This window comes from Epargyreus clarus, unplaced genomic scaffold (genome assembly GCF_041222505.1).
Source record: "Epargyreus clarus isolate Ecla_fem2 unplaced genomic scaffold, WU_Ecla_fem_2.2 ptg000027l, whole genome shotgun sequence".
Lineage (NCBI taxonomy): Eukaryota > Metazoa > Arthropoda > Insecta > Lepidoptera > Hesperiidae > Epargyreus > Epargyreus clarus.
The window spans coordinates 12965878-12992908 of record NW_027332234.1 but is presented as its reverse complement, the minus strand read 5'-3'; the positions used below and the strand labels follow the sequence as shown (position 1 = coordinate 12992908).

General features: G+C 36.8%; 2 protein-coding genes across 3 annotated transcripts; one reads left to right on the top strand and one right to left on the bottom strand.

The window, feature by feature from the left end:
- Positions 1–1724: 1724 nt before the first annotated feature.
- LOC140753823 (nucleolar MIF4G domain-containing protein 1 homolog) lies at positions 1725–10854 on the bottom strand. Its single transcript, XM_073088618.1, has 13 exons — positions 10536–10854; positions 10012–10240; positions 8878–9602; positions 8253–8343; positions 7496–7708; positions 6863–6984; positions 5890–6002; positions 5378–5461; positions 4864–5039; positions 4281–4468; positions 3213–3377; positions 2489–2620; positions 1725–2070 (listed from the first exon to the last, which is right to left on the bottom strand). Exons 1-13 carry the CDS (start codon positions 10734–10736, stop codon positions 1774–1776), a joined length of 2736 nt encoding a protein of 911 aa, XP_072944719.1. The 5' UTR covers positions 10737–10854; the 3' UTR covers positions 1725–1773.
- Positions 10855–11110: 256 nt separating this feature from the next.
- On the top strand, positions 11111–19805 carry nmd (no mitochondrial derivative). Of its 2 annotated transcripts, none has more exons than XM_073088708.1 (8): positions 11111–11487; positions 13333–13429; positions 15070–15214; positions 15831–15998; positions 16620–16748; positions 17444–17583; positions 17916–18671; positions 19349–19805. In XM_073088708.1, the coding sequence occupies exons 1-8, from the start codon at positions 11315–11317 to the stop codon at positions 19508–19510; spliced, it is 1770 nt and encodes a 589-aa protein (XP_072944809.1). In that variant the 5' UTR covers positions 11111–11314; the 3' UTR covers positions 19511–19805. The 2 variants fall into 2 exon arrangements, with proteins under 2 accessions (XP_072944809.1, XP_072944808.1); XM_073088707.1 differs by having other exon boundaries at positions 13321–13429.
- Positions 19806–27031: the final 7226 nt, after the last annotated feature.

Here is a 27031-nt window from a genome sequence, read left to right as displayed (position 1 = left end):
ATAATTGCGACCTATGAGTATCTGTGATTAACTCCATATAGATCAGATTATTGAAGCCGATCACAGATGAATTGCAACTTCTGAGTACTAAGATGATCGGCAATCCTACCCTTCCACCGAAATACAGGAATACTTTACGCTAGATATATATGTGGCAGTGGTACCTCCTTGTCGTACTATACTGGTTCTAACTTCTTAGCATGACAATATTTAAAAATAAATAGTCATGCTATTTAACCAGATATGAATTCTATAATATTCGTTTCAATAATTGAGATATCACGATCTAGCTGGTACTTAAACTTGTTAAAATTAACATAAACATACTGAAATATAAGCACAAAGGACATTTTTAGAGCTAATTCGCTAATACAAATTGTAAATATGTATATCTATTTGAGTTTAAAAAAAATATGTTCAAAATCATGCATCATCGTATTATAATTTATTTTCTAATAAATTTGAGTTTTTCGTCTTCGCTTCCAAATTGAAATTCTAGATTATAATGATTATGCTCCATAAGTTTTTCCACTCCAATCGAGATGACGCGAGAAAAATCTTTTCGAAAAATTTCTTTGAGGCATAAAATAAAAGCGTGTTAAAATGGATTAATGTAGTTTTTTTATTTAACCTTATTATTTTGCATGTTAGTACATAATTAATGTTAGCCAATTTTTTCTTAGAAAAATTGTTAAATTTCATAGGCAAAAATTGGCTAAGATCACTCGCATGTTATATACCTACCTACCTGTGGTTAAGATGGATTGTTAGTATTATTACTGATTGGGGTAAGTCTACCATACTTTGATTCCATCCTTTCTACCTTCCAAAGGTCGCTATTCCCAGAGACTAAGTTGAAACGTCTTTTTATCACTTTCCAAATCTCATCAAACTATATCCACCGCTGTTATAAAATATAAATAGATGACTAACATTATATACATTACTGTGCATGACCCGTTTTTATAGCAAAAGGAATGGGTATCTATAACCACAAAAGCATTCAAATTCATTGTTCATCCCCCAATAATTTCAGTTGACGACAGCTATCTTATCTGCGTTGTCTACCATCAGGCTGGCAGTTATCACCTTGACGTGCACCTGTGATAAGTGATAACGTGTGAATTAGTGGCAGCCCTGTGTAGTTTCAGCTGTTTGAGTAGGCTTTAGGCTAAAGTAGTTTGAATGGGTAGGTATAATACAATGTAGTTACTAAGTAGCGAGTGATTTCATCAAGAATTTAAAGTACCTACTTGTCAAAACATATCTGAGTTTTTCAGTTAATACCACCCAGTAGTAATCTATGTAAGGAATTCTCTTTACAGTTATTGTACTCGAATTAGCCGATGCACCTCTCCATTTGTAAATCAAAGTGTTAATTGTCAGACGACTTTTTTAAAGTCGACCAAAGAGAATAAAACCACTACTTAAGTTGACAAATACAACGTAAAATCAAAATTATTTCACCCATTTTAAAATAACTTTTATTATTTCCAGATTATTTAATAAGATGGAAGTAGGAAACGAGCATGGAGTCCACCTGCATACGTTTTTACAACTAGTGGGGCCCATGGACACTGTAGTGCGGGCTTATAAAGTTCTATAAAGTGCCTTCCGACCTCTCATTTCTCATCTCATAATGTTATCTTGATTCCCTCTCATCATGTGTGTAGACTAAAATTAAATTTCATTTATTTCCTCTCAAATATAAATAACACGACCCGTGACTTCAATTTCTTTATTTATAAAAGTAACATATAATCTATCAACTTATTACAATCGAAGCTTAGTCTCATGCATAGTCAGTATTCTATCAACTTCTAGCGTCCTCTCTTTCAGCACCGCCATTTCATCATCGCTCAGTACTGATGTTTTCTTTCCAGCGTTCTTGATTAGGAAGTGTTGTATGAATAGCCTGAGACTCTCTCTGAACATGTGTAGTTTGGGCGAGCGAGCGATGCGGTGGAATGCCTCGAGTGCCGCGGTGAGGTCCGCGTTCATGATGATCGCTAGTAGGATTTGACGCATGAAACGCACTGTCGTCTTGTTTAGATCCGAGAATTGAATTATCTGTAAAACCAAAATGAGATAAGTAATTAGCCTAATACCTATGTTACCTATGCATTTCATCTCAATGTATAATAAAATCCTACAAAGCAATTTAATTTGCACCTAATCGCAGCGTAACATACGTTGTGGTCGCGTTATAAATACATTTCAAATATTTTTTTAATATCCAGCCTAGAAGGTCTCAGGAACCCAGCGTGTGATACTCAAAAACCTTGCAACACACTTATCCAACCGTTAGGCGTTTCAACTTAATCCTTAGAGATAGTGACGCATTTGTTGCTGTCACGTTCGAATCTATTATAATCAGGGGTTGATTTCAGATGTCCATAGACAGCAGTAGGCACTTAGCATTGGGGTGTGGACTGTATACTCGATTGGTACTTTTTTTAATATAAAAAAGATTATTTATAAAATCTACCTTTAGTACAGAAAGAGGTAATCCTTTTTCTAAGATGAGATGTATGAGAAATTGCGCCAAATTCGTGACAGCTTGTTTTGATAATGTTTCAATTTCTTTAATCTTGTCCCACACTGAGTACTGAATAGATAACTGAAATGAAATTTAAATAATATTAAAAATTATGTAATTTTCAGCATTTTTCCTTTTCCTTGAAGGTGTTAGAAGCCGCTGTTGTTTAACTCTAATCTTGCACTGCCTTAAAACAGCAGTGTTTAGGGCTGCTGTGTTCTGGTTTAAAGGGTGTGGTAAGGAAGACATATTTTTTGGAGGCGTTTTAACTTAATCATCAGGAGGCTAAACATATCTGTTGCTAACCTCAGGCACGGATCTTATCTTCTGTGATTCGACTCTGGCGACACAACCGCCAAATCTATTTCTGGCTAATAACAGCAGTGTTAAGCGCTGCTGTGTTCTGGTTTGAAGGGGGTGGGTAAGGGAGACATACTTTTTCGAGGCATTCTAGCTTAGTCCTCAGGGGTAGAAGCGCATCTGTGGCTGACCTCAGGTAGATCAAGTAGGAATCTAATCTTATCTGGGGGTTGTTTACATCATATATGTCCCTAGGCGGCAAGTAGTCACCATCAGGTGGACTGAATGCTCGTCTGCTAGTCTTATATTATAAAACAAAGTTCTGGTACTAGTTTCAGTAAATTGGTAGTAGTAAGTTCAGTAAACTTAATACCTGGTACTTCCTATCATAGTCGCAGAGCTTCAGCGCCAGCACGGGGTAGTACGGATTGTGTGTTCGCTGCTGCAGACAACAAGCCAGTAGCACGTGCACCACTTCCCGCTCCTGCTGGCCGCGCAGACCTAGTTGTTGGAGCTTCTCGAACGCGTCCATGTAGTCCTGGAAGTGAAAATAGAGTAGTTAGACCTATAGTCCTGCAGGATGATAGCATTGTTAGAAATTATCTAAATTCAGCTCTTTTTTTAAAGTAAAAACAATACATTTTTATACATGTAATTTAAAGGTTTTCGTATTGCATTTGCAGATTATATGTACATTTTCGATTTGTTCTTAGTCCGGTCCAGTAGTAGTAGTAAAAGAAAAAAAAGTTACTGACGATTTGTAAGTACTGTTACGCCTGGTTTATGCAGCCTAAACTGCAATGCCGAGTGCATATTACTGCATATACTTTCTTTAATGTATAAAAGGATAGTTCGGTTCTGACTCGGAGAGTCTGCTCTAATCTTTTATTCCAGCCACACGTCCCCTAATTATGTGTTTTTCACCTTGTAATTCAGTGTATTAAATAACTTTTGTAATTTAGTGTATTTAAATAAACAATTTGATAATGAAATAAACTTTAATTTTCTTTGTCTCATCGAAATTTCTGTCTTATAAACCTTCGCGAAGGAACCTCGTAACAGTAGGTACTTCCACAGACCTATACAAAATAAATATAATTTTATTTAGTGCAGATTTTTTTTATAATATAGGAGTAGCAGACGAGCATGCAGACCATCTGATGGTAAGTGGCTACTGCCGCCCATGGACATCTGTAATCAACCCCAGACAGGATTAGATATTCCTACCTGAGTTCGGCCACCGATACGCCGCTACCCCTGAGGACTAACCTGGAACGCCTCGGAAAAGTATGTCTCTCTTACCACACCCTTCAAACCAGAACACAGCAGCGTTTAACACTGCTGTTATGAGGCAGAAATAGGGGTGGCGGTGGTGCCGCCGGAGTCGAACTACGAACGGTTCTACCACCTTTTAAAGATGCCAGATGCCGTATTTATTCACCTCAGCAGCCATAATAACACAGAAGATGCTCCTCCTGACGTCAGTGTTCATGCGTTGTTGCCGCGCCAGCTCTAGCAGCTTCTGGTCTCCGCTGGGCAGCTTGACTTCTGCTTCTTGCTTGTGTTCCGTTCTGGCGCGGTTGCCTTCCCACGCCGAACCCACCACCCACCACTTGCCGCGCTCGTCCACTGTAATTAGTTTAATTAATCTTATAACAATGCCATAATTAACATCTTTTGTAATAAATTTGTTATTGATCTACCAACAAATGAACTTTCGTCTTCATTCAACAAAGTCCTAACAAACAATGTCTACCTCTACAACAAGCCCTTCAATGGCCGATAAAATAAAAATTACACATGTATAATTTATATGATTTAAAAGTGGTTTTTCAATAATTTAAATGGAAGTATTGCAATAAATTTGCCTTATTTACCTGAATGCCTGATTTCGTTGCTACGCATATTTTTTTATGTATTGTTCTGATCTAATTTGTAAATATATAACTAGGCATAATATCTAAATGTCACTGATTTCTATTGAATGACTAAAGTAAGAGACTACAGCTTGACTGATGATTTACCTTTAAGCAAGTCCTCTAAGCGAATGTTCAGAGGCGTCACATAGTTCCCCTTCCTCACGATGCTACGACACGACTTCTTCAGCGTTTCCACATAACTCGGATCATAGTTTGGTATCTTGTTTAGATTGTTGTTCTTCACTGCCAACAGGACTTCCAGGAGAAATTTTATGCGAGATCTGGGATTTACATAACGTACATTCAGTCATCATCGGATTAATTAAAAAGAAAATATTTTAATTGATAGTAATATTATTCACAGTAGAGTATATTAGTAGTACTATTATTCACAGGATAGTAGTATTATTATTCACACTTGTTTTTACTCCAACTTACCAGTGTTTCCTCAGAAAAAGGACAGAAAACGCTTACATGGACACACCATCATACACATTAGTCATCGCCAAATATACATCGGTTTAATAAATAAAACCAATATTTTCTTCTCTTCAAAGCTCTTAAGTGCATTTAGTAATCAGTATGGAGAATTTCTCCAAATAAACTAAACAATACTTACCCACTTTCAGCGTTTTCATTCAACTTCGCGATCTTAGCTTGCGTGTCGTGAATAAAGGTCTTAAGGGCAGCCGGCTCTTCTTTTCTGAAATATAATAAAAAAATCTAAACATAATCTAAACATCTAAACATAACAATAAAAAACAATCTAAGCATAATATTCATTTACAAATTCCATGTTTTTAAAACATCAATAATTATGTTTTCACTGTTATCAGTATCACTAAAAGGGCATTATGTCGTTCAAAAAAGTAATTGTAGAATTCTGTCGACCGTCCGCTGAAATATTATTGCCAACATATATTTTTAGCATAGTAATGTAGCATTGTGTACCTGTTTGCAGGATATAAGTTTACATTTTCAAGGCGTTTCATCTTGGTTTCTAGGTATAGCAACACATCTATGACTGATTGTAGGTAGGACTCCTGTTTGATATGAAATTAGTTACACATGCGGAACACACGGCAGTTAAAATGACTGTATTCTTTGTTACTTGTATTAACAAATGCACACCTTAAAACCCCGCCCACACTTCTCAGCGCAGTCAGAACGCAATCTATGTTCTTCTCCGAGAGCTGTTCCACTAGACGACCTAGAATGTCGTATAGAAGACTGGAGTGATATATCTGGAAATTGAGACAAAGGGAAATATAAGAATAAAAAAATAATAAACATATGCTTTCTACACCCTACACTAGAATTCCGTGTCGTGGTTTGCCTCACGATATACCTATAGAACAGAATTCTCCATTCATCGTTTATATATCTATATATGCGTGTAAGATAGTGACCATACTGCCATGAGAATCGTCGGTAAAAGCAAAAAGGGCATGTGAAGACTTTTAATATTGGAACTTTGAGACTCTTTGACATAATAATGTTAAGAATATTTGAATTTGAATGATTTAAGGGCAGGAAACTTCTACGCGATATAAGTAATAACAGCAGTCTTAAGCACCGCGGTGTTCTGGTTTGAAGGGTGTGGTAAGGGAGACATACTTCACCGTGCCTTTTTAGCTTATTCCTCAGGAATAGCGGCGCATCTGTGACTCTCCTCAGGTAACTAAGTAGCCACTTACAATCAGGTGGTGACTGTATGCTCACCTGCTACTCCTATATTTAAAAAAAATATAAATGTCTATGAGCATTCTCGCATCTATGTATTTAAATGTACTGTATGTGGGTAGGTGGATATTTGTCTGGAGCGGATATATTTATTATTATGTCACTACTGTCATAGGCGTGAGTCAGTCCGTGTGTGACTGTCGGCCCGAACGGACGTACTGGTGCGTTAGCGAGCCACAAATGATTGTTATCCATGTCATGGACGCTATAAAACTTATAAACATTCTAAACTACTTTGAAAACCATATTTAAATAAGTAGTGTTCCGGAAATCGCGGACATACAAACATAATAATGGTGAAATGCACAACTTTCTTCTTGGAAATTAGTTGATGAAGTATTAAAAAAAAAAACAAAGTTACCTTAAAGCTATATAAATGTGCTAAGCAGGAGACTAAATTGTCTAGCCTCTTGTCTTCAACTGGCTGAGGAGTCTGCATCATTTCGTCAAACTTCTCCGATAGCTCTTGAAGGAAATGAGCTCCTGTAATATTTAAATTATATTTTAATTTTTTTATATACATAAGTAGAGATTTTCATTACACAACTGCAAGATAATGTTGTTTGGTAATGCATGTGCATAGGTTTCTTTCCTAGGCACACACAGTCCTACAGTCCAAGCAGCTTGAGAGTTTAACATATTTTATTATGATATAGGAAGTTAGAGAATCGAAAAAACTCCCTTGAAATTTTATTGTAGAAACTTGTGCTTACAATGTTTGGTAAAACAATAAAGCTGGTTTAAAAATGTTCATTTAAAAAGTAATAAATAATTATGAACTCTATAAAAATCCATTTGCATGTAGTAAATAATATTGGGTGCAATCCTTTTTATACATGTCTCCAAAGAAATGAAGCATACTCAACTTCTGCTCTTATGCCAATCGATAGGGAAAAGTCTAAAAGCTCTACTTCCAACTAGGTCTCTAACAACATTATATGCATGCCTAAAATGATAAAATTTCAAATGAAAAACTTATACAACAAACAATCACCTATCTCCGAAGCCACGTTAGCATGAAGCACGGCCACCAACGCCGCATGCTCAGCAACCAGTCTGTCTGGGGTGACCGAGGGTCCCACGGTAGCGTCCAGCCACAGTTGTGTTAATGCAGTGTTCACTGAGTTCCGGCTGTTGCTTGAATACAGGTTCTCGATGGACGTGCAAGCCCAGTGCAGATTGGTACCCGCTAACTTGTTCAGGACACCTGGAAAATTGGAACATGGGAAATTATAAATATGAATGCTATGAAATTTAAAATATGATTAGTGCTCCTTTAATTTGGAAGATTTTGGGTTCTGTATGTAAGAAATGGTACCATATTACTAAGTATATGTATACACGTATAAACACATTTGAAATTTTTACAGAGTATGTATTGCTATAGTCACTATAATAATGAAAACTAAAGCTAATAATAAATAACCTTTTTTAATACCTAAAGGTGGTAGAACCCTTTGTGATTCGACTCCGGCGGCACCTCTGCACCTATTTCTGCCTTATAACTGCAGTGTTAAGCGCTGCTGTGTTCTGGTTTGAAGGGTGTGGTAAGGTAGACATACTTATCCGAGGCGTTTCAGCTTAGTCCTCAGGAGTAGCGGCGCACCTGTGGCCGACCTCGGGTAGGAATATCTAATCCTATCTGGGGCTCATTACAGATGTCCATGGGCGGCAGTAGCCACTTACCATCAGGTGGACGGCATGCTCGTATATTATTATATTATATCCATTAATAATAAAAAAATACATACTTTTGATTTGGCGTTTTAGTTGTAATAAATCTTTATCAGAAGTGGAATCCTTATTCCTGAGGTGTGGAGGAATGTATACACCTTTTTCTTCCTGAAATTTTTAAAACTAAGATATTTTAAACACTTTTGACTTCACATTTTAAACTGTTACAGTAGAAATAGCATGGATTTAATGATACTTTTTGTTATTTAGATTTACATTACAATAAACTAGCTGACCCGGCAAACTTTGTACCGCCTCAAAATCTATTTATCAAATATATTTCATATAAAATGTAGCCTATGTTACTCGTGGATAATGTAGCTTTCGAATGGTGAAAGAATTTTTAAAATCGGTCCAGTAGTTTTTGAGCCTATTCATTACAATCAAACAAACAAAGTTTTCCTCTTTATAATATTAGTATAGATTAGTAATATAATTAATTATGTTATTAAGTTTCTTAAAGAGACACTGTATTTTATAAACAAAAATGGTAGGTGTGGTACTCCACTTACCAGTAGAGTATACCACAGATACGTCTTTTGGTAATGGTACATACCACATTTTTTGTTAAAATGCGAAACTTTTGCAATCACCATTCTATGAGTATCATTAATTATACATAATTGATAATAATATTTTTACCTTTATAATATTCCCATCTTTATCCCTTTTCCTGCCATAAATGTCTTCCCAAACATCTGGTTTTTCTTTTGCTTCAACCTTACCACTTAGATCATCAACATCTTCATCAGAAAAATCATCCAAATCATCATCACCAGATAAATGAGATACTTCATCATCACTGAACACTTTACTCAAATCATTTTCTGAAATAACTTTCAGTTTACTTTTTGATTTATTGTTTTCTTCATTTTTCTTATTATTTACAGTTTGTTCTTTATCTTGTTTCTTTTTACTTTTACTTTTGACTATTGGTTTTTCTTCTACATCAGATTCATCACTCATATCATTATCTTCACTGACACTATCATCATTACTATTGGTATCATTGTTTTTGCTTATTTTTTTACTTTTAACATGTTCTTCCACATCTGATTGTTCAGATATATCACCATCACTGACATCTTCATCAAATTCTTGACTATCTTCATCATGTAAACCTTCATTATCACTATCAGCATTATCTACATCACTTCCAGATTCAACACTATCTAATTTATCAATATCATCAACCCCTTTCTTAGTTCCCTTCTTTTTCTTGGTATTTTCTTTTTTACTCTCAAGTTCTTTACCAGTGACTGCTGCAAGATCCCCTTCAAAGTCTGAGTCACCCTCTACATCTGCTAAATGCTTTTCAGCTGCTACAATTTGTTCTGTTGTTGCCCTGTCACATATTTCTAGTAGATCTAGATATTTATTAAGGAAATTTATTTAATACTGTAATATCATCATAAGCATATTACACTGCCACAATTGGAACTATTAGAGAATGAAATGAAATGAAATGAAAACATCATGTCATAAACATACAACATATTTTTATTTCTTCTTCTATTTTTAATTATCATGATAATTAATTATCAATGTAGCATAATTGCATAACATAGGCATATTTTCATCGGATTAATCATATTTATACTACCACAAACCTAACCACCAAGATCAGGTAATGCTTTTTCGATGACTTACTAGACTAGAATAATATTGACTGTCTTCTAACTATGCCTAATTCATAGGACTGTACAGACTTTGTACAGGCAATGTTTAAAACCAAATCTTAATACAGAATTTCTTTAAATAATTTTAAAAGGATACAATCAAGCCCATCATCAGCAAAGAAGTTATTCTTATTCTTAGACTTCTTCAGACCCAGTTGTTTCTCCAGTTTCTTTATAACTTTATCCTCATCCTCATTAGCTTTGAGCAGTATCTTCCTTCTCTGCTCCTCCATCTGGGCTTTGAGTTGCTGCTCATCTTTCTTCTCCTTCTGCTGTTGTCTGCTTAAGATGTCTTGGAATGATGCTTGTTGCTTGTGTTTTTTAGCCTGTAAGAAGAGTATATACCTCTTTATTTTAAAATCTTAAAATGTTAACTACAATTAACACTTCGGTTATTTAATGATATATAGAGACCCTGTAAGGTTTCTGTTTGTATTGTGTTTGGCTGCAACCAATCTGTAGTAGTAGTACTGTAGCTAATCTTGAGTGCGAGAATAAATATATTTAAAATAATCACTGAAGTGACATTGGGTGTGACGGTACTTTCTTGTACTGGTTTAAAATATAAGTAATAAAAAAGGTTGTAAAACAAAATTAATTACTAGTTTCATAATTTCGTACCTTAGGCTGTGTCGTGCTGTCTCCGTCATCAGCAGGACGTTTAACAAATCTCCCAGGTGTAATCTCCGGTTTGTGCCGGTCTTCCTTCTTTTTTAAATAGTGTTCTTGCCTATGTTTCTTCTTTTGCTGCCTCTTTTCTTTTCTAAGCGTTTTGCGCGTATTTGTAAAAGCTGGACGACGTGCTGGTTTATTTTTCTTCATTTTTAATGGGAATTTCTTATTTAAAGTACGTAATAAAACATAAAAATGTTTAAAAACAAGACGTTTTAGGTTAGAATATCTAATACATACATATTGTCAACTCGTCGTAGTCGTCGTGGATTTGACACTGACAGTTGTTACTTCATTGTCATCTGGCCATCTGCGTTTAAAAGTCAATATATTACGTTGGAAAATGTTACTGAACTTATAATGTTATTATAAGTTATAATTGTTATTCATTCTATAATAAAAACATAGAAAAATGTTGTATAAGTTAACTCAATAAGTAAAGTGTAAATATGGATAATATTTTCAAACGAGAATGGCAACTAAAATAATCAATAAAATGTAGATATAATGGCAACATCAATGCTAAGGTCAAATATTTTTCGCATTGTCTGTCGTCTTGTCTTCTTTCTTTAGCTCAAAATAAATCGACGAAAGTCACGAATGTGTTGGCGAGTGTGTATCGATTCATGATATTTGAAAATTCGTTTCGGCGTAATTACCAGCAGCACCCCCTTAAACTTAGGAGCTTTGTATTATTTTTGTGATAACCTATTCATTTTTTATACGGCATGATGGTAGAGGGTTCAGCATTTACGCGTAACGATGTGTTCCAAATGGCAATACGGGTGGCTTTCGTGTCTGCCGTGACGTACTTCTCGATAAAGTGGCTGGTGAACCAGATAGACCCGACGTCGAAGAGTCGGAAGAAGGCTGAAGAGCGCGCGCGGGAACAGTTACGCAAGTATGTGTATTGATCGTGGTGGCCTGGTCGAGCTTGCTACATGCTTCGTCTTTACCATCTGATCCATCCATGTGACTGATCTTCCTATCTGCCTGTCTGCCTGTCATGTTTTCTTGACATCACATTACATCATCAGATGTTTATCTCCACATGCATTTTATGTTTTCTTATTGAATTTCAAGTTTCAGTTATGTTTTGATTAACAGCAATGTAATAATGTACAACCCACTGTTATTTCACACATTTTTAATAATAGTGAAAACTAGATAAAAAAATAAATGCAATATCGTGAAATTCAGTTTTCTTGTGTGATACATAGTTAATATTCAGGCCAGTTATTTCAATTTCAGTAGAGAATGGAAAGATTAAAATTAAGAACAGTTCACAGAACACACAGAATGGAAATATCCTTGAAATTCACCACGGAATAAATTACCATAAATGTACATATTAACAAAAATGAAAGTAATAAATTTCGTAAGGCATATAAAAAGGTTTTTCGAATGAATATACTACTGAAATAGTTTATTCCAGTTACATTCTATTAAGAATCATGAGAACAGAATATATTTCTTAATAATTAGTAGACATAAATATTACTAGCTATTGCCTATAGAGTAATAAGCTAGTAATATTTAAGTCTATGCATTTGTTTGAATATTTTACAACTTAATATACTTATGGCAATGAATATTTATAAGCACAATTTACTACTGAATATTAAATCTCACTAACAAAAATATCAAGTAATATCTTCTATAATAAAAATATATTCAAATTGTATTACTTATGTATTTAATAAAAGTATTAATTTGCAATTCGTAAATTAACAATCCATAGTGTAACTAGATACATTTTGTTACTAAATAACAGTGATATACTTAGCACAATTTATAGTGGGGAAATACCCAGTTCTTTTAGTAGGCTGAAAACATGCATGAGTTCTCAAACGATTACATCATAGGTGCACAACACTAATGCAGGTACTAATGCTTAACAATGTGTTATACAAAAACACATAATATATGTGCACACATATGTAAAGGTATAACATTTAATAGTATGCCCCAAACATAGTTCCTAATAACAATTAGTCAACCTGATTAGTTTTCATTATTTTAAGGAGTGTTTTTAGGGGTTGCAGATAGGTTAGATTTCACATATCGATACCTTAATTCACAAATCAGCCAACTTTTAGTCAAAATGTTTTTTTTTATTTATTTTATAGTATATGGCATTGAAAGAAATCAAAATAAATAAAAAAAAATTTACAAAAAGTGGAGTTTTCAGATTTGCAAATTAAGGTATCAATATGTCTGAACTTATTATGTAGATTCCGATTATATAATTACATATATTGATTTGTATAAGCACATAACTTTGAAAAACAGTGCATGTATGAGGCTCTCTGGATCTAAAGCCTCTAGACGGAAGAGTTTTAAATTTATGTATCTCTGGTCGTTCTTAGAATGCAAACACACTACTAATTATAATATTCAACTGCAAGTAATAAAGTGAATAGTGAACTTATTACTTATCATGTTACACATTCAACATATTTTATACATGTTATGAATATCAATTTGCATTCTGAGCAATTAATCTGTCTACATTATTGAATGTAATAGTACACTACGGTATCATTTTACGATAATGTGTTAAGATTTTTCATGTACATATTAATTTTTGGATATAATTATTTATGTAATCATAATTTGATTTATTTGTCCATACGTCATACATTTTCAAAATTTCCAAAATGCTATTACTGCTTAAACCACAGTGCCTTTATAGTCCCAATAGACAAATTGTATAGCTCTTGCATGTGTTAAGGATATCTTGCAGAGCCGGCCTGGGCGGCAAGCACTCCGTGGCACTGGACAAGCTCACCGACCACGAGATGATCATTGCGTCTCAGCTGGTTGTGCCTGATGAGATCAATGTAAGTACCTCATTATAATTGGTTACTATCATTTTGCACTACTACCAATTTGCACTTGGCCTAGGTTTGGAACTATGGCCTAAGCACCTTTTACTACAAGAGGAGACCCTGCATTTTGTTTAGGCCTCTGTCTAGGTTAAGATGGTTTTAGTTTCAGTAACGATATTGAAAATTACAGGTAAAAAACAATTGAATTGAAAATTAACAAGTAGGAGTCTCACATATTTTTTATTTTGTTGTTAAAGAAACTTGTAATCTATTTCTAATAGGGACATAACTTCGAAAATTACTGCTACGTGCCAGGCGAGTTCGAACCCTTGGCCTTCAATGTGCGATGCCTGATTCACCGAGCATTCATATTTACGGAATCATTGCGAATGTCATCACATTGCGAGTGCTTACATCTAAGCACGTGTTTTTTAATGCGCTAACCACATCTGGTAATAGACACTCGCCCCCTCCTTCATCAGGTGTTCTAAGATTACATTGATGCTAGTGAGACAATAAAACGCTATAACCATGGCCATATGTTATTGTTTTAACATTGTCTCTTAAGTATTTGTCCATGTGATGAAGGTAGTGTGCTGTTAAAATACAAAACGCTTGCTGACAGATGTGTTTAAACAAAATTATTAGATGATTGACTGTTGGATGACTAAATTGGCTATAATATCTGATTGATTTTTGAAAGGCGAATAATTACAAATTCGCCTTTTAAAATCATTAAAATTTCTACCATCTTTTAAGTGATTTTTCTTTTTGTGTTACAACACAGATACAATTTATTTATCTAAGCGTTACAATAACATAATCACGTAATTTCTCGCGCGACTCTGCCAGTTTATATAACTACCGACCTCCTACACTATGTTGTGATTTTCCCAAGATATTTTCGAGTTAACCTCTAGGTCCATTCCTTACAGTATTTTATAATTTTTTGAAATCCCTTGAAAAGCTGTAATTACCTCACGTCAGGTGGACTGCATGTTCTCATGTTACTATGAGTCATGACTCATGGTACATGTTCATATGCAATACCATGAAATAATAACCTAATTGCAGTTTTGCAAATTGATCTTAATAATGGTTAATAAAAAAGGTCATTCATTCATTCGCTGATTACGCTTATCCGGTACGATTACAATTCAGCCGAATTGATGCTGGTGTTGATGGAAACTTGATTTGACCAGTAACATTTACTGATCCAGATTTAGGCAGATGAAGTAATGAATAAGGAAAGGACAAATTGCGCTTTCTTAAGTCCCAATTCTCGAATGTCTTCTCTCTGCCTGGGCCAGTTTTGTCTTAAACTCCGTTCATAAGCAATTTATAAGAAGGCTTGACTGAATATTTATTTGAACAGGCCTGACAACATTATAATTCCCTGTAATATCCAGACCAGAAATTTAAATCCATTAAGATTTATGTCATTTGGCGTATTTTATTCTAAACGGCGTATTACAGTATAACGATTGATCCACCCCGCAAAATATAATTTAAGTGTTCACATTGCAACGACTCTGTATCGGTCGATAACTCGATACTCACACCAATTAGAGGTCCTCTCAAATTTCTCAATTAAAGTCTGTAAAATCGTGTATTTCGAACCAGTTGCATATCAATCTATTATACATTTTCAGGTGAACTGGAAGGACATCGCCGGCCTGGATCATCTGATTCAAGAGCTCCGCGAGACCGTGATCCTGCCGATACAGAAGCGGGAGCTGTTCGCCGACAGCCGCCTCACACAGCCTCCGAAGGGAGTCCTGCTGCATGGTCCCCCGGGTAAGTCACAATAGTTCCTCATACCTAACTAGCGAACTTTCTTTTGTGTGATGGCAGCAGCAAATGGATTGGCTTCATTGATGTTAATTAACTTAAGCGAAATGACAATCTAATCCATAACAGAAACACAGAGTGTATAGATCGTAATTTATCTACGATGTTAAAAATAGGAGTCTGATGGTATTGGCTAGATTTCATGCGCTTTTCTGGGGCTCGAGGGACACCTTAAGCCCTCAATCCTGCTCTGGTATTATTTTAGTGTGAGGATTAAGTTGGCCATTAATTTTTTTTTTGTTCACGACGGGGAAACCTTCAAAAGGTACCCGATGCCTTGGAAGCGACACAGGGTTATGTTACCCCCCCGGTGGCCGTCCTCAGCGCTGCGTAGAGGACTCCGGGATCTCCAAAGGAACGCAACCGGAGTCCTCTTAGCGCATTGGCCCGTCGGGCTCCGCCCGGGTGAGCTTATCGCTCACCGCACCGTCTGGTGCGTACGACGCTATGCGACCACACATACCGCCGTCCTTCCCGGGGCCGTTTCCGGGCGGTTCGAGCAACAATATAACCTGCTTCCAGCAGTCGCACATAGTCATCAATGGTTCATATAATGTTCCAGGATGCGGCAAGACCCTGATAGCAAAGGCGACGGCGAAGGAGGCGAACATGAGCTTCATCAACCTGGACGTATCGCTGCTGACGGACAAGTGGTACGGCGAGACGCAGAAGCTGGCCGCGGCCGTGTTCAGCCTGGCGGTCAAGCTGCAGCCGTGCATCGTATTCATAGGTAGACTTATACATACACTGTCCATCCTAGATAATATTTTTTGAAGAGCAGAAAAAAAATCACAAATAAAAGAAATTTAAATTACTTAAGAAAGACGTTTTTACCGGTTTCGTGTGCGAAAATCCTTTTTTTTTGCTGAACAACAAGTTGAAAGTGCTAGGTTTGGCTCTCAATACCGAGTCATGTTTATAGTTGGTTAGTTGCATTATGCTTATTAGAAAAGCAAGATCTATGACAATTTATAATATAGTTCTGTGGCAACTTACCATCAGGTGAACTGCATGCTCGTCTGCCGTCTCGTCGTAGAACCCTCTGTAGTTCGATTCCGGCGGAACCACCGCTACTCTATTACTGCCTAATAAGTTCCTAAGTAGTTCATAAGCAGTGATTTTTCAAAATTATGTGTGTATTAGAAATTAATTATCACTTGCTTAAGCCTTGAAGGAAAACATCGTGAGGAAACTTGCATACCTGAGAGATTTATCAAAAAAAAAATCTCAAAAGTATGTGAAGTCTACCAATATGCACTTGGCCAGCGCGGTGGACTATGGCCTAATCCTTCTCATTCTGAGAGGAGACCCAGCAGTGGGACGATTCCTAAGTTCGTTATGATTGTTGCAGATGAGATCGAGTCGTTCCTGCGCACGCGCACGGCGCACGACCACGAGGCGACGGCCATGATGAAGACGCAGTTCATGTCGCTGTGGGACGGGCTCATCACCGACCCCGGCTGCACCGTCATCATCATGGGTATGTCATCTTTTACTGACGGTAGATCGCGTTGCATGTACCCTGTGTCGCGATCTTTTCTGTACCCCTGGTATGAGTTTTTGCGTTGTCTCGAAAAGGGTTATGGTTTTCGCTTATACAGCGCCCATGTGGACTGTATCGGAAAAAATCTCGCTGTCGAAATTAAATTAAAATATAAAATAATGTATTGTATCTGTATTTGTAAAATTAAATGTGGTGGTAACGGTTGAATGTTCCGTTTTTGAAACTTATTGCTGCGATTAATTAAATTATAGTTTAAAAACTAAAAACCACGCCAAATCGCACAAGGAAAATCGTTTATCCAGTTTCTGACGATTCAGATGAGGAGAATGGGATAAAATTAGTAAAATCGTATATTGTTATCGGTTCTTGATAATTGTTCGAAATTTTAAATGAATCGGAATGTTCAAAGTGCGAAAAAATTGAGTTCATAAATTCCGTTAAATATATACATAGATACAACCCAAGCTAATAAAAGCGTGGTAAAAGAAAAGAGAGAGTGTTTCCTTGTATTTTCATTCACCACCATAAATCATAAATTAATTTATAACTTCCAAAAGTAACAAGTATAGATTTTTTTCTGCTATATAAACTATTCTTCTATGTAGGTTTCTACTATCCGTATTACAAGAATTTATTTCACTGTAATTTATTTGTGTCTTTGTTGTTTTTAGGAGCCACCAACCGCCCGCAGGACCTGGACAAGGCCATCCAGCGGCGCATGCCGGCCACGTTCCACGTGCCGATGCCCAACGAGAGCCAGCGCGAGAGGATCCTGCAGCTCATCCTGCGTTCCGAGCCTGTCGCCACTGATGTAAGACTAAGAGAATCAATGTTTTTTAATTACTTGAATAAATTAAAAATATTTGATTTAAATAATTTGCAGTGAAAATAAACTTAATAATTTTGTTAAGGTCTTTAATAATTAAAAAATATATTATTGCTTAAGGTTGTAATTACTTCTGAAATAGGATTGCAGTCCATCTGAGAGATGAGCCTTATGGGTTTCAAACCAAGAAGTTGTCATTCGCTACTTCCATAACATAATGCCATTTTTTTTATTTCTTTTACTTGTTTTTAAGCTTTTTCAAACGTAAATATTTATGATTAGTGAATTAAAGCTCCACCATATCGTCGTTTCCCCAGATCGAGTACGGTCGCCTGGCGGCCAACACGGAGGGCTTCTCGGGCTCGGACCTACACGAGCTGTGCCGCCACGCCGCCGTGTTCCGCGTGCGCGACCTCGCGCGCGACGAGCTGGCCCGGGAGCGATCCCGCACCGAGGCGCAGGTAACACTCGCACTGCTCGGGCACGGCGCCGGGGCGGCACGGAGGGTCTCGAGCTCGGACCTGCACGAGCTGTGCCGCCACGCCGCCGTGTTCCGCGTGCGCGACCTCGCGCGCGACGAGCTGGCCCGGGAGCGATCCCGCACCGAGGCGCAGGTAACACTCGCACTGCTCGGGCACGGCGCCGGGGCGGCACGGAGGGTCTCGAGCTCGGACCTGCACGAGCTGTGCCGCCACGCCGCCGTGTTCCGCGTGCGCGACCTCGCGCGCGACGAGCTGGCCCGGGAGCGATCCCGCACCGAGGCGCAGGTAACACTCGCACTGCTCGGGCACGGCGCCGGGGCGGCACGGAGGGTCTCGAGCTCGGACCTGCACGAGCTGTGCCGCCACGCCGCCGTGTTCCGCGTGCGCGACCTCGCGCGCGACGAGCTGGCCCGGGAGCGATCCCGCACCGAGGCGCAGGTAACACTCGCACTGCTCGGGCACGGCGCCGGGGCGGCACGGAGGGTCTCGAGCTCGGACCTGCACGAGCTGTGCCGCCACGCCGCCGTGTTCCGCGTGCGCGACCTCGCGCGCGACGAGCTGGCCCGGGAGCGATCCCGCACCGAGGCGCAGGTAACACTCGCACTGCTCGGGCACGGCGCCGGGGCGGCACGGAGGGTCTCGGGCTCGGACCTGAGACTGACGGAGCACAGCGGCTCACCAATTATGATCACCTAGCCCGACGGAAGATCTCCCTTTGCCGAAGGGTCACTGCTGGGCATGAACCTTTTCTTATAATATGGAAATACCAAACAAACATGTACTCCACCTGGCTAAGTGGCTCTAAGTGGCTGCTGCCTTCCACGAACATCTGTAACCAACTCCAGATCACATACAAGTAGCCAGTACAAATAGATCGGTCCAGCTTGAGGTCAGTCATAGATTGCTACTTTGCTATCCCCCGAAGACTTATTTGGAACGCCCCAGACAGGTATTGTTCCCTTAAATACCCTTCATACCGTTACCCTTCATAGCAACGCTTAACACTGCTGATATTAGGCAGAAGTAGGTATGACGGTGATGTCGCTGGTAAAACGAATAAAACAATGATTTTATAGAACGCTATATGTGCTACTACGTCGTCGTTAGCCCACTACCATCTCACTACTGAGCCAGGACAAAAATTTACTAATTAAGTCTCGATCAAGGCCTAAACACTGCTTTACTGAATCTTTGAAATCATATTCATTTAATTTATAATATAAATCATTGTATGTTAAAACATTAAATTAATTTATAATTAATTTCAGAACAACGGCAACGACACAAACAACTCTGAATCCGACGATGAGTACATGGATGCGGTCCGTCCCATTACCATGGAGGATCTCCGACTCTCCCTCGCGAAGCTGAAGGAGTCCAAGATCCAGTGCGGCTCCCTAGCGCCCAGCATGAGGATAGAGCTGGACTAGTGCGAGTGGGACAGACATATACATGTAATAAAGTGAGACGGAGACAACGATATGGACGGGACATATGTATTAAAGTGAGAACAACAATGTTTCTGTATTTAGGACTTAAATGATGTGCTTGATGTATCGCGGTGAATTGTTGTTAAATTGTGTTGTTGGTGTAATTTGTTGTGATTTTGATTAGAGGTCTATCTTGTGTGAGCAGCTGTTGATTGATGTCGTTTGACGGCTATCTTATGCGAGCAGCTGTTCAATATATACGGCATTGTATGTTGAATACATTTATTTTGTTTGATTTTGTTTTTCTATAAAATACTTTTTAAAACATTCACATAAATCGAACAAAGAACGTGTATAATTTAAACGTCATATGGTGCAATACAGATTCAAATGATCCGAGGGTTTGAAATAAATTTGATATTATTTATTGGATCTTGCAGGTTATTAGACTACGTTGTGCGAGGAAGTGTGTTAGGAATATAGCATTTATTTCCGTGAATGTGGATATTAAATGTATGAGGTGGAATTGCGTTCATTGCCTACGCTCTATTTAAAACTTTAGAGTAAACGAAAAGTGCGTGATTGCTGAACTTGCAAAATTGTTGAATATAAAATGAAAGTTGTTTTTTACACATTTATTTCCTTATTTGTAATAATTCACTGCAAAAGAAGCGGTAAGCAAAATATTAAATATTATGTATTTACGAAAATGTATTGGCTAATTTTGAACAATTGCCAAAACATTGGCGAAAATTGACGACAAAATGAGTACATTGTTTGTCAGTTTTTTTTATTGTTTCTATACACAGGTTGTTACTATGACAAAACTCTGCGATTTTTTTTAATAATTTATTTGGTATCAAAAAAAATTGTGGCAGTGGCAGAGCGCAGGCACTGAACGCGTTTTACTCAAACCATAATATTTAGTGCATACATGCACAGAAATTAGTTGCCTAAAAATGTTAGTCTTCATTATTCCTGTCACATGTCAAATAACTTCATTTTGTTGGCTACGTAGACATTGAAACATTTTGAAAGTTATGTCATGAAAATAATATTGTGTTGGTAGTTTTTTGTCTGGGTCGTACGCCCTGATTACGCTTTGAAGTATATATGAGCGATGTTTGTTATGTATATTTTTGTATTGATATGTTGATACTTGGGAGTGTCCTAGATGCTTATGTAGTATTGTAGTATCACACAGAACAGGTATAGAGTTACAATTTCGTCTATTCTCTTTATCAGGCGAGTTGATCCTGCTTGGGAATGGCCGTACTACGACAGTTTCAATTCGGAGCTTGTATATACAGGGTGAATTTTTAAAACGGGCCTTCAGGGCCAAATCCGAAACTATAAGGATTAGCGAAAAATACTGAAAGGAGTTACGAGGCCGATTTTGATAAAAACTAAAACTGCATCATTAGTTTTTTAAAATAACTTTTTCCCTAGCCGGGAATCGAACGAGTTCATTTTGAAAAAAAATACACCCTCTATATTATTCCACTATCTGATAGTGTTGCTTATAAGGATCAAAATCTGGGAAGTAATGATAAATGACAAACTAAAGGAAAAGCCTCAATTTTAAGAAAATACATATTTTTTTTATATTAATTTGGCAGTTAAGTTCCCGCCATTCATCAATTTAAACATTTCGCGTATTAACATTTATTTGGCTCAATGTTTCAAATCATTCGAAATGGACGTTTTGTTCTTCAAGAATTTATATTTTTATGTCCGACTTAGTTAAGGTTACTTTTAGGACCATTATAATAGATTTAACTTGCTATGGGCGGAGTTTCGTTTAATACAGATGTAAAATTGACAATTTGCGAGAATGTCTTTTTCGAGTCAAATCCGAGTGATAACTAAACAAAGAGATATAGAAAATTATATTTACTGTTGAAACGTAGTTATAAACAACAAACAATAACAATTTACTATTTAATCACTTATCTATTTTTATTAAAAAATAAATCCTAAAAACGGCGGTAATTTACTTGCCAAAATATTACTTTCTCATACTAAGCCGTATGTCACGGTTATAACATCGAATAATTAGTTGATTAACCAACAAATTCTTCAATGGTATGACTTACGTATGTTTCTAAAGAATTACACATAAATCATTTGTTATGTAAAATCCTTAAGGATTAGTATGGCAATGTATGGAAAAATATGTATTTTCTTTAAAATTTTCCTTTTCCTTTAATTTGTCACATAACATTACTTCCCAGAATTTGATCCTTATAAGTGACACTATCAGATGGTGGAATAATATAGAGGGTGTAATTTTTTTTTAAAATGAACTCGTTCGATTTCCGGCTAGGGAAAAAGATATTTTAAAAAACTAATGATGCAGTTTTCGTTTTTATCAAAATCGGCCAAGTAACTCCTTTCAGCATTTTTCGCTAATTCTTATAGTTTCGGATTTGGCCTTGAAGGCCCGTTTTAAAAATTCACCCTGTATACAAGATATCGGGAAACTTTGATAGCGTGATTCAGAAATCATATTGGCGCCATCTCTTGACGACTTGCGGAAAGTTGTCAAAGTAGCAATTTGATAAAAGGGAGGTTTATTTTTTTCTTTGTTTTACGTATTGAATACATACTTAATACAAATTTGTAATTACAAATTAAATTTTATCTCTATATTTGGTCTGTGTCTGGTAGCAAGTAATAAATTATTATCAATAATCCTGCTATGAATGCGGTTCGTAACCAATGTAGGAATGCTGGCATTCCTTGTATAACAATGTAACATCATAACATACATTAGGTGTAAAAATTATAATATATTTATTGTGAAACATATATTAGTCATTCTTCTGTCCTTAATATCTTGGTATTATAAATATCAACTAAATTGATGTTACCACGATGTTACATAATGTAATATCCACTGAACTCACATATACGTTTAAGAATGTTACAAAACAGTATCATCCGATATCGCAGCATACAAAACAGTAGTCAAATAAATAATAGTGTGCGCATATAAAACCACAAAGCAAAGTTAATAGATGGCGTTGTTGCACATCGTATTATGACGTCATGCTATGCTTATACACATACATTACACAAAATAGAGTCCGCGCCAAACTGCTAGTCCGCTCTAAATATAGAAATAAATTGCGTCGCCATAGTATATTGAATGACTATACCTGCTCGCAACAACTCCAGAACGGACTAGCAGTTTGGCACAGACTATACGTGCGAATATGTTGTTCATATGTAAAACTTTAGATCCCAATCTAATACACTAAATTATATTATGTAGTGATGAAAGATACTTATCTCGAAATATGATAGCATTTGTTTAGCGTACATTTATCTAAAATAACTTGTTTAGATAAAAATTGTATATGAAAATGGCGGCATTCCTATTTTCCTATCGTTCTTTATCTAATGTGTGACCGAAAAGCCGTCGTTTGGAGTACAATCTTTATTAATCAAGTTATACCTATTATTGTTCTTTCTCAATTCGTTTAATAATGTAGTAAGTAGCATTATTTATCAAAGTGAACACCCTCATAAAATATTATAGAATATTATTTAACTCCTGTATGCATTATTTTTGTATTAAAACATTTTAAAACTAAATATTTTCAAAGTTACCATTTCCAAATGAAATAAATTTAGTCTAAACCTATCCCAGTAATAATAAATTATGTGTGTTAAAATCAAGAATATCTTGAATAGAATAAAAATATGTATTGAATGAATTTTATGGGTTTTATTACGAAGTGGCATATAAGCAGTTTTAAGCGGACATTATTTCTAGTAAAAAAAAATGGTGTAGCTATACTGATACTATTTATTTATCCGCTATATAAAATTGGTTGAAAGTTTTAGGTGTGTATCTGGGCCTGTCTGTGGTGTCGTAATTTGGAGGTTTCGGTTTTATATTGAAAGGCTATTTTTAATTGAAAGTGTTGAGTCCCTAAGGAGCTTCCTTCTTCTTCCTTCCTTGAGCTGTATTCCTCTAATAATAATGCATATATGCATGCAAATCACGCTATTGTGAGCGTACTGCTAATTTCCAAAACAGATAGGCCGATTTCGTAGAATTTGTGTGTATTGGGCTGGTTCCAGCATGAAAGAAACTATACTTTTGTATCCGCTAGGTGGCGCTGTAGTCAAGATTGTTTTTTATGGCAGGACCTACATTATAATAGCTACAAAAATTTACTCTACAATTATTTGTTGTTTTTATAATCCATGCTGCATTATATGCCACTTCGATGTACATAATGAAGATTACTATCTGAAATATAAATTAAACAGTTACATATTTAAAATATAGCACAGATAATATAAATAAAAGATTTACATCAAAATTGTTATTTACTGTTGAATCTGTGTATAGATTTTATCTTAATTAATATAGGTATGATAAAATAAAAACATTTCGATTTTAAGATAAATTTTCCTTGTGAGAAAGTACCGGGGGAAATGATAATGTAATGGAAATTGCATGTAGAGATTGTTTGAAGGTATTAGATTGTGTGTAACATACATATTTTGAATTGCGTCTAATGTTGATAATGGAAGAATGTTTTGTGTACTTGTATGTGGCACGTGTAAAATGCTATATGAAGAAGTTAAGTGCGAAATATTTTAAGGTGTATCTACAAATAGTTCTTACACAATAACTTGAGATTTACAAATTTTATTTCCTCACAAAGTGGTTTTTTTAAATTTAAAATAAGATAAAATTGTTAGTTGTGACGTTTCGCTTCGAGCTATGATATAAGATATGGTAGCGTTCCACTTATTGATCACATCGACCGCAGTTATATATCGCATTTTAACATCTAGTGGAATGGGGAACATGATTAGTTATGCACAAAATTTGATGCAATAAAATTTATGAATACTGTAAGTAATAAATAAGATATTATTTTAAGTCTGTCCAAAGGATGAAATTGTAGTTTAGTTTAGTTCTTTTGTTGAAAAAACTTAATTGCTGTTTGAATATTAGGAATATATAATAATTACAGCTTTGTTTTATTTAACGGCGGTCGGAGAAAATTTCCTTATGGTATTTTATGTCACCTTTAATTAAATGGTTATAAATTTGTAACATTAGAGGTAATCAACGATCTAGATTCACATCGGCCTTTAGAACAGGTTAATCATTGGCCTATTAAGGTACAGACTCCAAAAATCTCAATTGAAATTTATTAAAAGCGTATAATTATGTGTAATTAAATCATTATTTGGCGTAACTCATAAAATATATTTTAATATATTCAAATTTATTTCACTGATCAAACGAGCAATAGATCAATAAAAAACTACAAAGTATGTGTAACATTGAAGCACGCGACTTCGTTGCACGCTAATAAAATCCGATGTTTGCACAAACGCGCCAAATTAAGTATTATATAAAAAAATACGTAATATGACTACTTAATGTTTCAGCTGACCGTCCTATTATGAATTATTTATAGATAAAATAACTTCTTGTAGATATTTTTTGGAATTGTTATTTTAGTATTTTATTTTAGTTACTTTCATGTTGTTCGCATTTTATTAATGGGGTATATGTGTTATATTAAAAATATAGAAATGTGCTGTGACTATATTATTGATATTATTTTGAGTTTAGTGTTCTAGCGAGAGATGCATATTGGTGTGTTGGTCATAGGAATTAAAATTGCGAATATTAAGGGACATAGATGCAAGTTAGAATGGCAACACTCATATTTTTTGTTTTATTTTATGGCCACTGAGTAATTTGTGATCGATAAATTATGTTAGTATTAATTATGTTAGTATTATTATTAATTATTATTTATTATTATAAATTATTACCCCAATTTGGTTTTAGAGATTTTTTATAGCAAAATTAATAAAACGTTTGATGATTGTGTACCTTCTAAAATTCAAAAACCATATAACACCAGGTATATTTATCCAGTTTGGTATACATATCAACTCATTAAAGATATTCGAACTAAATATGAATTACATAAAAAGTTTAAATCAACTAAATTGACATGTGATTATAAGGAGTTTGCTCGGTATCGGGCGAGAGTAAAAATTGGAGTTGCGCTTGCTCATGACCGATATCGAGACCGCGTACAAGACCACCTCGCTTCTGATCCCCGGGCCTTTTGGAATTTCATGAGGTCAAAGAAAGGTAATCGTAGGGAAATTAAATTGATAAAAAACGGACTTACGCTCTCGAAGCAGGAAAGCGCGGAAAGTTTCGCGCAGTTCTTTTACTCGGTATATAACCCTGAGCCGGCGCGGCTTAACGTGTCAGCGAGTGTCGCGGCGGCGGGCTGTGGGGCGGCGCGCGTGCAGCTGCATCAGCTGCAGCCTGCAGATGTTAGTCGCGCATTTACGCGGTTACCGCCGAAGCGCTCTGTGGGTCCAGACTGCATACCACCGTTTATTTTTAAAGACTGTCGTTTCGTACTTCAGGAGCCTTTAACGCATGTTTTCAACGTATGCTTGGCGACGGCCACTTATCCTGACCGGTGGAAACTTACCCGAGTGGTACCGGTGCCGAAGGGTTCAGGAGGTCCGAAGCCTAGTGATTATAGGCCCGTGGCCCTTTTATGTACACCAGCCAAGATATTTGAGTCTGCTATCCATCACGCATTATATGCTCAGATGAAGGCACAATTGTCTGACGCGCAACATGGCTTCCGCCCGGGACGCGGAACAACGGGAAACCTACTCAATTTAATGTCGCGAGTGGTGCCAGCGGTGGATGTCGGAAAACAAGTAGATGTCGCTTACTTCGACTTCAGAAAGGCGTTCGACACGGTAGACAATGACGTCTTGCTTGCAAAACTGGCTGGCGTGGGCTGTACTCAGCAAACGCTAAATTTCTTCGCCAGCTACCTACGAGACAGACGTCAATACGTCGACTGTGGAGGATGCCGGTCGAATCAGTATCCGACGAGATCAGGCGTCAGCCAGGGCAGTAACTTAGGGCCCCTCCAGTTTATCATAATGATAAACGACCTGCCGGAGGTGGTCCATGAGTCTACATGTCTTCTATTTGCTGACGACTTGAAACTGGTTCGTGAAGTGAATAACCTGACGGACCAAGCTGGGCTACAGCGCGACATTAATCGAGTAGTTGAGTGGAGCCACGTAAACAAGTTGTATTTTAATGTAGACAAATGTTTCGTGCTATCGTTCAGCCGAGCTCGTACCCCACTCCAATATTCATACCACATGGGCGGCGAGCAGCTCCAGCGCGTAAAGAAGATCAAAGATCTTGGTGTACATTTTACGGCAGACCTTAACTTTCGAGATCATATAGCCGAAGTATGCAAAAAATCATACCGAAATCTGGGCTTCATATTAAGGCAGGCAAATAGTTTTACGAATATTAGTGCCTTGCGTGCCTTATATGAAGCTCTGGTGAAGAGTCATTTGGAGTGTAACTCGGTTATATGGTCTCCGAGTGAGGCTAAGTACAAGACAATGTTGGAACGTATCCAAAATAAATTTGCCCGGTTTCTCTTCTTAAAGTTACACGGTGTTTATCCCGGCTAT

Bases quoted from the DNA above. Each gene is read 5' to 3' on its own strand.
- LOC140753823 (XM_073088618.1), bottom strand. From the start codon at position 10,736: ATGAAGAAAAATAAACCAGCACGTCGTCCAGCTTTTACAAATACGCGC. The intron at 7,709-8,252 runs GTATGTATTTTT...CCAATTTTCCAG, and splicing joins ACTAAAACGCCAAATCAAAA to GTGTCCTGAACAAGTTAGCG. The intron at 5,040-5,377 runs GTAAGTATTGTT...TGTAAATCCCAG, and splicing joins AATGAAAACGCTGAAAGTGG to ATCTCGCATAAAATTTCTCC.
- nmd (XM_073088707.1), top strand. From the start codon at position 11,315: ATGATGGTAGAGGGTTCAGCATTTACGCGTAACGATGTGTTCCAAATG. The intron at 11,488-13,320 runs GTATGTGTATTG...GCATGTGTTAAG, and splicing joins GCGCGGGAACAGTTACGCAA to GATATCTTGCAGAGCCGGCC. The intron at 15,999-16,619 runs GTAGACTTATAC...TGATTGTTGCAG, and splicing joins GCCGTGCATCGTATTCATAG to ATGAGATCGAGTCGTTCCTG.